Source organism: Clinocottus analis, unplaced genomic scaffold (assembly GCF_023055335.1).
Source record: "Clinocottus analis isolate CAN_PGR_092001 unplaced genomic scaffold, fCliAna1.0.p SCAF_1, whole genome shotgun sequence".
Classification (NCBI taxonomy): domain Eukaryota; kingdom Metazoa; phylum Chordata; class Actinopteri; order Perciformes; family Cottidae; genus Clinocottus; species Clinocottus analis.
In genome coordinates this window covers 21,206,990-21,217,407 of record NW_027175820.1, presented here as the reverse complement: position 1 = coordinate 21,217,407, position 10,418 = coordinate 21,206,990, and the positions used below count along the sequence as shown (strand labels likewise).

The 10,418-nt window shown below is 42.4% G+C and overlaps 1 protein-coding gene across 1 annotated transcript; it reads left to right on the top strand.

The window, feature by feature from the left end:
• The first annotated feature begins 879 nt into the window (after window positions 1–879).
• LOC137781974 (lactadherin-like) lies at window positions 880–10,418 on the top strand. The gene is made up of 10 exons (XM_068571026.1): window positions 880–1,231; window positions 3,951–4,076; window positions 4,166–4,297; window positions 6,817–6,930; window positions 7,223–7,404; window positions 7,494–7,649; window positions 7,759–7,903; window positions 8,569–8,771; window positions 8,860–9,015; window positions 9,557–10,418. Exons 1-10 carry the CDS (start codon window positions 1,156–1,158, stop codon window positions 9,698–9,700), a joined length of 1,434 nt encoding a protein of 477 aa, XP_068427127.1. The 5' UTR covers window positions 880–1,155; the 3' UTR covers window positions 9,701–10,418.

Genomic DNA, 10,418 nt, shown 5'->3' with positions numbered 1-10,418 from the left:
ATTTTTTAACATCTATTATGATGTATATTTTGGTCGTAGGAGATCCTTTTTTATTATATGTTTTTATGACAGTGTTCCAGAGAACCAAAAAACATTTTTAAAAAAAGTAACAAACGTTTTATGACCGTGACACGAACGTGAACAAAAACCTGTTACATAATATTTAGCTATACACTAAACTCCATATACTGGCACGCACTAGCAGATGCTGTGATAATTGATAGGCTAACCTTATGGATATGATTTATATAGCAACAAATACAAATTGTGTTTAATTCACAACTTTTGCCCCTACAGTTGTAAATTAAACACAATTTGTCATGTAGTGTATGTGTGTGCTCCACACTCATACACTATAAGGCATGCAATGTGTTACTCTGCACGTACAGTTTACTACTGTATGGGTAGATATGTAATTAATCACAGCTTTAAAGTGACCAATGAGTTTTAAGTCACTTTCATCAGTAGTAAGAGGACACATTCGAGAAGATGGGATTCCTGTTGCAAGTACAACATAATATCCACGTGATGGCGACATAGTTTAACAGATACCTTTTACTATAGCAATGCATAATGAATAAACAGTCAATTTAAGTGTAATTGCGCTAGGTTCCCTTTAAAAAACAGAACAACAATGCAAAGTAAAGGAGACTATTCTTTTGAAAATTTGATGTTTACTTACAAACTACATCAAGACTCCTGGCCTCAGAGATGGAGTTGGATGGTGCCTACTGTGTTCCTAAATAGTTGGCAAAGGTCAACTGCGGAGTTTTCCCACGGGGATTGTATTAATTCGAAAGAAAGCTTACTCCAATTTTTACGCCTCTCTCCCAAAATCGGACGTTTGGGTCTAGCGCCTCACAAATCAAGCCTGTAAGTCAAACATGGCAATTATTTAGTGTATGCCTTTCTGAGCAAGGACACGTTACTGTCTCGATTTGTTTACAGGCGAGCTCTCCGCCCATGCAACGTCACATGTCCTTAAATCGGGTATTATCGAAAAATCCCAGCTCCTTCATTCATCCCCTTTGCCCTTCCTCTATATCTCCGTCGGAATTCCGATATTTCCGACAGCACTTTAAGGCAGCATTAGTGAGACGTTCAGCGCTGCGAACAAACAATCGTGCGGAACAAACAAAGTAAGAGTAAACAACCATGAGACGTCCCGGGAATGTATTGACAGCTACGTTTACAACATTAACTCTCCTTCTTTGCCTGTGTTCAGTCAGAGGTAAGTCCTTTTTAAACCATCGACATAAATCTGTTTAATCGCGTTCATTCAGAACTCCTGCTGTCTGTTTATGTGGTTAACGAGAGTCTCATAGGTTTCTGCTTCTAACACCAGACTGTATTTTACCCAAAATATCCCACTGGAGAACTTTGGGAGATAACTATCACATCCCTACCTAGTCTTAATTTCCATACCTTTTTTTTCTGATCACATTAAGGTAGTTATTTGACCTTCCGTTCATAGGTCTTTTATAATAGAATATACTTTTGTTGACTCATGAGGATCCAGTTAAGTTTTTTCCATACTGTGTGTCAATGTCTGTTGGTGATGGTAAAAGTTGGGGCTTTAATGACATAAAGGGAACTGTGCAACAGGTTTGTTTATGTAATCAAGCACTGGATGACAAATGTCTTTTGTATATATCATAAATACAATTTTCTCTTCTTTATCATTTCCCATCAGCAAATTACCCATGAAATACATTCAGGGGTTCAGTCATGAAAATATACCATTTTTTAATCCAGAAAACAGCCAATATGTAATTTGTAAGTCCTTCATCCCACCATAATCTTATTATTGTCACGCTCGAATGTGTGATTAAATGTGAGACTACTCTGTCATTATGTGTGAAGCTCTGTTATTACAAAGTACTATTTTACACAGTGAATGTATCATACGAGGGAGTTTTGTAAAAATAGATGTTAGTTGCAGTTGGGAAATGTAATTATTTCCTGCGAACAAAAGACTTGTACAGATTTTATTTGAGCTTACATTTGAACGTGTTGTTGTCCCTGTGGGCATCTTTTTGGTCACACAAAGAGGAGGGGCCGATGGAGAGGAGAAAAACACCATATGTGCTCTTGTCTGGAGCCAACACCAACCAGCTGTCCGCTCACCTAACTTTAGTTCAACCTGGAATTGTGCCGCCAACCAGCTCCACTTATAATGTTGCCAAATTTGGAGAGACAAACTTTGGCTGTCATTGCCGTGGCGGTCGTTCTTCTGATGATGAATGTTTGTGTACATTCGGGGCCTATTTTGCTTTGCTCATTACCCACCTGGCTGTCAGTCAGGTGGGCTGCGTGTGCTGAGCCTCTCTGTCATCTTGTGTAACTGCTCGTTCCAGAAAGTGCTGCCTGCACGTGTACCCTCGATAATCCTGCAAGCTCTTAATCCTGCACATGGACACATTCCGTTGTCAGAGTTGGCTACATAAAAAATGTGTTATTTGTTTACATCTTTTAGATTTTCTATTCAAACTAATATGTTATGAAATATTTATTTCAGTATATACATAAGAAATGGTCACTGTTCTCAAAAAGACACTATTCCTTAAATATAGAGCGGAAAATTAAAAACTAACAATCCAACATTTATTCATAGAGCATTTTTTTTTAGGATTAAAAACTAAACTTCATTCTAAACTATTTGAATGAACTACATACAACATTGTAAAGTCTGCCGTCTGCAATATTCACACATTTCCTTCAAGAAAGTTCCACTGTTGTTGCTCAGAGCTTTAATGACTCTGACGTGGCATCTAAAGTGACTCAACAGGTCCCTCCCCCTCCCCCTTCCAAAAAAAAAACACAAAGATTATGTGGCTTTGTATATTTGACAGCCTCAGTGTGACTCATAAATCTGTGCCCAGCCGCTCCCACTGGCGGTCTTTACCATATTTTCCCTAATCCAGCCAGGATCTGTGACTCAGTACTTTGGGCCGAAGCAGCAGCACCAAAGAAACACAGAAGATCAGATTCTATTAAAACTGGGTGTATTCTGGGCAGTAAGAGGTCAGACATGGCCACCAATGCATCCCAAACGCTGCATGTTATTTTACCATGATCCCCTTAAGATTAAAGGGGCACTCAACCAACTGTACACATCACGCTCCCTTTTCTCGTCACAGGGACTTCTATTGTGAGAACCCTGATGATGTCATCAGGATTATGGTTGCTTGGGCGTGCGAGGGCATGGAGTTTGACAGACTTGGCCTTTTACCAGGCTAACAAAATACCCTAGTGACACAAATTCGGGACTTAACATTAGGATAGCTCAGACTCTTTTTGTTAAGTTTTTTTTTTAACTCCACATATAGAAGTGCAATACTAAATTGCTTGAGGGAACCTTTTTCATATGTTTTTCGGGAAGGATTTGGTGGTGAAACTGTGATTTCACCTCTCAGTCTTCTTTAATTTCTTCTATTTAATGAATTATTTGTGACAACCTCTCAAGAATGAGTGGAAGCTTGTTCTGTTCGTCTGTGCTTTACATTTAAACGATACGTAACAACATCAAGAGGCAAAGTGTTTCCCCATCCACAGACCAGCAAGTGATGCAAAACAACAACATGTTGTATCTGCTCTGCAATGTCTCCAATGTAGCTACGGGCAGGGGGAGACATTGGTGTCCCTGGTATTCATGGTAGCAACTTCATTACCATCATTGCACAACAAAATGGGTCAAATGCAAATTGCATCAGCAGTAGCTCTGTTGAGGTTTAGTAGGATGAAGGGATTTTATAACCAGAAGCAGAACCATTTATTGCCACGTATGTCTTCACATACAATAAACACAGTTCAAGAAATAGCACGGTAAATTTACAATAGAATATACAATAAAAATAGAGTGCACAGACAAACAGATAACAGTTCTAAACAAGTGAAATTGAAGTGTATTCAACTATATTTAAACTCCCCGTTTACTCTCATTTACTCAGGCGACTACTGTGAGGTGAACGTTTGCCATAACGGAGGAACATGTGTGACCGGGATAGGAGAGGATCCGTTCATCTGCATCTGTTCGGACGGCTTCGGGGGAGACACCTGCAACCTGACGGAGATCGGTACGACACAGTGGAACCTTTTGGAGGGGGAAAGCACAGTTACATCAGACGCTTTGCACCAATCCTCTTCCGTCTTCTGTCGTTCTCAGGACCCTGCAGCCCAAACCCCTGCAAGAATGATGGCTCGTGCAAGATCATCACTCCGACCAGACGAGGAGACGTTTTCAACGAGTACGTCTGCAAGTGCCAGCCCGGCTTCGAGGGAGTGCACTGCCAGATCAGTGAGTTACTTGTCCATGTGATTCATAAATCTGTGGTGCCTCTTTTGCCCTGTGCATTCACATTTTCCACATTCTCCATAAATATCTTTAAGTGTACACTGTTAGTTATCAGTTCATTGACAGACATGTTTTGCCATCTATTCAATTCATTTGCTTTTATTGAATCATTAAGGTCGGACATGCATCTAGATACAACAACACAAGCAAGCTAATAAGAGTAAGTGAGAGAGAATGTCAAGCCACATTTTTATCTGACAGGCAGAGTAAAACAAACAGCAGAGTGGCCTCCGCTTTCAGCAGACTTCCCCGTGAGCATTTTCCATCCTGTCACATCATTTCCATGAAAGAGCCTCATTCAGCGAGTTTGGATTAATTAGTAGAAGACCACTCCAAGTCTCTTAGCATGCAGACGCCCTCCACGCAGGCCCAACGCCGCAACTGTTTGTGCTCAAGCTTGACCAAATCAGATGAAGAAGAAACTGATAAAAAGGGAATTTTATCACATCTTCTAAATGTAAGCGCTTGGAATGATTGTAGGATTGTAGGTTCATCAGTGGGAGAATGATTAAAAGAGGAAGGAAATAGAGGATTATTGTCCTCAAGTGTAAAGCTGATATACTGACATATTCTGGAGTAAAAGAAGTGTTTCTAAAGTTTAGTATTTGGAATTGAAACAACTATAAGCTTTGTGTGAATGGCTGCTGGAAGAAAAAGTCATAGGAATGACTTTAACTCTCGTTATTAATGAAGAGGCTTTTTTCGTGAATGAACATCTCTCCCTCTTGAGCCCACAGACTGACCACCAATTGTAGTCTTCCTGCAGTGCGGCCGTCTACTCCCAAACATTTTCTAATTTTGATTCAGTCAGACGTCACAGGCTGAACGGTTGAAATGAGTTTAATCTGTCTTGTATATTATATAGAGTACATGCACATACATAAAGCTGAATCTAATGACATGAGCGAAGTTTCAATAGTACATATAAGATGCAAAGTGACATTGTAAGATAGCAATAGTTGCATAAAACACTACGGGGAAAACAAGAGTATACTAGCCACGAATGTCACGTTAACAGTGTTGTCAAAACATGTGAAGGCTATTTCACGGCGCTTCTCTCGGTAGGATCACCTGCTTCTCAGTGTTGTTAGCCGTGTTGTGCCAGTCTGGTCGCAGCCAAACAGGCATTTGTTTCTAAGTTGTGACCAATCCTCTTAGCGTTAACGGGAAAAGCAATTAAACTGAGCCATGTGGCGTTACGTCAACCTGTCCTCTGATTTAGTTCAGAAGTCTGGTAAGGCAAGGCAAGTTTATTTGTGTAGCACATTTCAACAACAAGGCGACTCAAAGTGCTTCACATAAAACCAGTAAAAGCAAAACATGATGCAGATTTAAAAACAGTCAAGAACAAATACAAATAAAATGACTAAAACGTTGCAGTGCAGTTTGGTAGAGTTAGTTAGACAGGAGAAATAAAGCTGGACAAGTTACAGTCAACCAAGCATTTTTCTCTGCTTCGAACCGAATGTTAAACAGATTTTGGCTCATAATCATCAGATTCAGACGTTTTCTTCTGTATCAAAAGTAATCCAGGTGATTGTTGTCTTTGCATTACGAAAATCAATTGCTTGTCAAAGCAGCAGGACATTACATGATAGATATGCACCACAATGTAAACAAAAAGGCTAAAAAAACAACACAGTTATTTACGTTAGCAGGTTAACTTTAGTGCACTGGTGACAGTGCAGATTCAGTGCAGGATAAAGCTGACTGATGTTCCAGATGTGGTATTTTAACCACGGGATTGGACGTCGAAGCACGACGCTGGATAAACTGCGCTGGATAAACCATGAAAACATGCTGTTCCAGCACGCCACCTAGTGGACAGTCGAGAGCATTACGTGTTCAGTGTCGAAAAGGGAGACAAAAAGTGACACGCTTGATTTGTTGCTATCACTACTGTGGAGGAAAAGAAGGCGTTTGTTTGAGAAACAAGACCTTAAGTAGATCGAGACAAAGCTAGGAAACCGTGCATATGATATTTATATATATGTATATATATATGATCCATTTGTCCAAATATCAGAGCTGTTATTATTTGTGTACAGTTTCCACAATACTTAAATAGTTTGTTGGCTAACTGAGGATGAAGGGATATAACCTCCTAATACCCCCTCTGTATGTTCACATTCATCGAGTCATGTCACAGGATTACAATGATCAACCGCGACCTTTCACCTTTAACTGGCTGAGCCTTTTCAGCAGGTTGCCGAGGTTGTCCCGCCTCCTCCGCGCTGCCCTCAGGGGCCTTTCTGTCATCGCGAACAATTTACGAGAAACTACTTAAGTTGGAGACACAGTTAGGCCATTGTGGCCCTCCACCTGCCTCAACCTCCCTCCCTTCTCTGTCTGAGGGCCGTTTGTGGTGCAGGTGTGCACCATATCTCTAACAATCATCTCTTTTTTTTTGTGATTCCTGACTTTGAGGAGTGGAAAATAAGGCAATGAGTTGTCTTTTTCAGATGTGAACGACTGTGCCAAGCAGCCCTGTAAGAATGGAGCGGTGTGTCGAGATCTCGATGGCGACTACACGTGCCAATGCCCGTCACCGTATGTTGGAAAGCAGTGCCAGCTAAGTACGTCCAGCAACTGTTTGTTTCATTTCTAGTGAACTGTCTAGTGAACTAGTACTCCTAGTGGTTAGACAAGCATAAGTGAACGTCATTTGGAGTGGAAAACGACACAATGAAGTGCCTGAAGTGTTTTTCGACACCACCATTAAACTCTCAGTGGACACAAAGGTGCACTTTAATGCATGTAACTTAAACTTATAGAGTAAAAAAAAAAGAAATTCAAGACTCAATCATACTCGCAAACAGGAGAAAGTGTCGTAAATTGCGTGATGACATTCGAACGGTTGTGTCCCAGGTTGCGTTTCTCTGCTGGGGATGGAAGGAGGAGTGATTGTGGAGTCCCAGATTTCCGCCTCCTCCTTGCACTACGCCGTTCTGGGTCTCCAGCGCTGGGGCCCGGAGTTGGCTCGACTCAACAACCAGGGCATCGTCAACGCCTGGACGTCAGCCGCACACGACAGGAACCCCTGGATCGAGGTGGGAGAACCGAGCACTTTTAAATCGCGAAGTGTAAATGGCCGAGCGCTGGGAAGCCGACTAACACTCGCTCCCTTTGTTGACAACAGATTAATATGCAGAAGAAGATGCGTCTGACGGGCATCATCACTCAGGGTGCCAGTCGCATGGGCACGTCGGAGTACATCAAGGCCTTCAAGGTGGCGAGCAGCTTCGACGGAAACGCTTACATCACTTACAGAGTGGACGGCCAACGGAGAGACAAAGTCAGAAGATCCTCCTTTTTATTTAACACAAACTACTTCCGATGTCTACCAGCGGAAAGCTTTTCTTCCTTCGGATACTCGCCTAATTTTCTGTGTCGGTGTGCTGCAGGTTTTCACTGGCAACGCCGATAACGACAGCACCAAGACCAACCTTTTTGACCCTCCTATCGTGGGCCAGTACATCCGCATCATCCCCGTGGTGTGCCGCAGGGCCTGCACGCTGCGCATGGAGCTGGTGGGCTGTGAACTCAATGGTAAACGCCCGGTTCCCATTTAAATGCGCACAGCAAGTACTGATACTTGTTGACGATGAATTATCTTATTGTTATTACGACTCATGTGGTGTTATTTAAAAGGAACAGACAAGCTACAGTAAATTCAAGTCAAACAAATTGAACGGAAAGTTTTCTTTTGATCTTTTTTTTCTCATAAATAGATAATATTCCCTAAAGCAGTCTCTTTTGTTTAACTTTTCCTTTGAGTAATGTGGATTTCTTCTAGCTGGGCTTACACTGAAAAGCAAACAGACAGTTGAATACTTTATTTTTAATACTATGTATTGTGTCCTCCATCCAGCTGTGGTTAGATTCCAAGTACACACACAAAGCAAGAAAAAAAAGATGATTCTTTTGTCCTTCAAACATAACATTTAGCACATTTACACAGAAACATGGTGAATGGTGGACACTTTACACATGGTAGTGCATACTTTCTTCTGCTCTGTACTCCTCCTTCTGCTCCGTCCTCTTGGTCTCGGGTGTAAAAAATGATTTGAATCAATCACGTTCTTCTGAATGCTTTTTCAGAGGGATGAAAGTTGAATTTAATTTCTTCGGGTGTATTTCTCTCTTTTCTCCTCCTCTTCCTGTCGCTTTGGGCTTCCCCACCCTCCTTCTTTCCGTCTGCTTTTGATTCACAGTTTATTCAAACACGACAGGTTGCTCAGAGCCTCTGGGAATGAAGTCTCGCCTGGTCTCGGATGGGCAGCTTTCGGCCTCCAGCTCTTTCCGCACATGGGGCATTGATACCTTCACGTGGCACCCTCAGTTCGCCCGGCTGGATAAGCAGGGAAAGACGAACGCCTGGTCTCCCGCGCACAACAACCGCTCAGAGTGGATCCAGGTGAGGAGGGGAAAAAAATCCGTACTGGTAAAAAAGCGTCCTTTGTAGTCATTGCAGAGTATAACTGTTTCCTTTGTTCCTTCACCAGGTCGATCTAGAGAAGGCAAAGCGCCTCACAGGCATCATCACTCAGGGGGCCAAGGACTTTGGGGTGCTGCAGTTTGTGACACTGTTCAAAGTTGCTTACAGTAACGATGGAGAGTCATGGAGTATGGTGAAGCAGGAGAACACCGGCAATGATAAGGTCAGACCCATGTCAATGCCCAACGCAGTATACTGCGTATATCCGTCTTCATAAATGAGTCTCATTCCAATGTGTAGCCTCTTTTCACACAGAAAGCTTGTCAAAAGACGTCAAACATGTCCGCTCCCTATTCTGTTCTCTCTTTACCCTTCATGAGGCTGAGATGTATTTTATGTCTCTTGCTGAGAGAAATAGAGCCGTGGCTTCTTTCGCTGAGAGAACTCGGACATTTAGCGACAATAGCTGGACCCAGATGATCCAATAACACTGTCGCTTTGATGTTTTTACTGAGTGCAGAGCAGCAGTCGGCTGGTGACATAATGATGCTGCCCGGGGGGGGTGGGGGGGGGCTTCATCTGAAAAGCTCTAAATGTCTGGGTGGGGCCGTAATGATCTGGGTCGTGAGGTTGTCAGAAGGCAGCTCAGATTGGTTAACAACCCCTCATGGTCTGGTCACTAAGACGTTTGATGGATGTGTTCATTCAGTGGGCCCACTTCCTCTCTCCTCCCCTTTAACCAAAACCGTGCCATTTATTCGCAGCTTTTCCAAGGCAACATTGACAACAACACCCACAAGAAGAACCTATTCGAGCCTCCGTTCTACGCCCGGTACGTCCGCGTCGTCCCCTGGGAGTGGCACGAGCGCATCACTCTGCGCATGGAGCTGCTCGGCTGCGACGAATAGATCCCCGGCGCATCGGCCGTCCGACAGTGCCCCGTCCTCATCCGGTCGCTCCGTCTCCTCAAACCACAGCAGAGGAATAAAGGTCCTGCTGGCTGCTGGGACTGTGACACTTGTAGCACTTTCTAACTTTAATGTTGATGTCGATAACGTTGTTTTTTGACGTGCTGTTTGAAATGCAGAGTCCTGAATGAAGTATCTATAAGTTGCATTTGAATAGCTTTGGATAAAAACTAAATTCGGTTCATGTTATTTACTCCTGATTCCAGGTTCTCGTGAGTCGGTAGATCGTAGTGCTCTTCACCCTTTTCCAGTTGTACTCAAAGCTAAATTGCCAGTTTTAACCAGTTAGCAACCCCATTTGTTTTAACAGTCTGCGGAGGACAGATGGCAAATGAGCACAAATGACGCAGGGCCTGTGCAATAATATTTTGGCATTTCCAACAATGTCCAAGAGGGAAAAAATTAAATTGTTCAAATTTGAACTGCAGCCTGCACGGATCCGTCAATCATATGTTGGACTTTTCGTGATTTCTTTCCACATTTCCGCTGATTTTGTTCCCCGCTTACTCATAGTTTCATTGCAATTCAATCATTTTTACAACAAATGTGAAATATGTAGAAAGATGTCTAGAAAATTAACATTGTTTTGCATTCTTTTTTATTATTATTATAATTCATTGTGGGTCTTGAACTGAGATCGTTTATTAAATATTTTTTA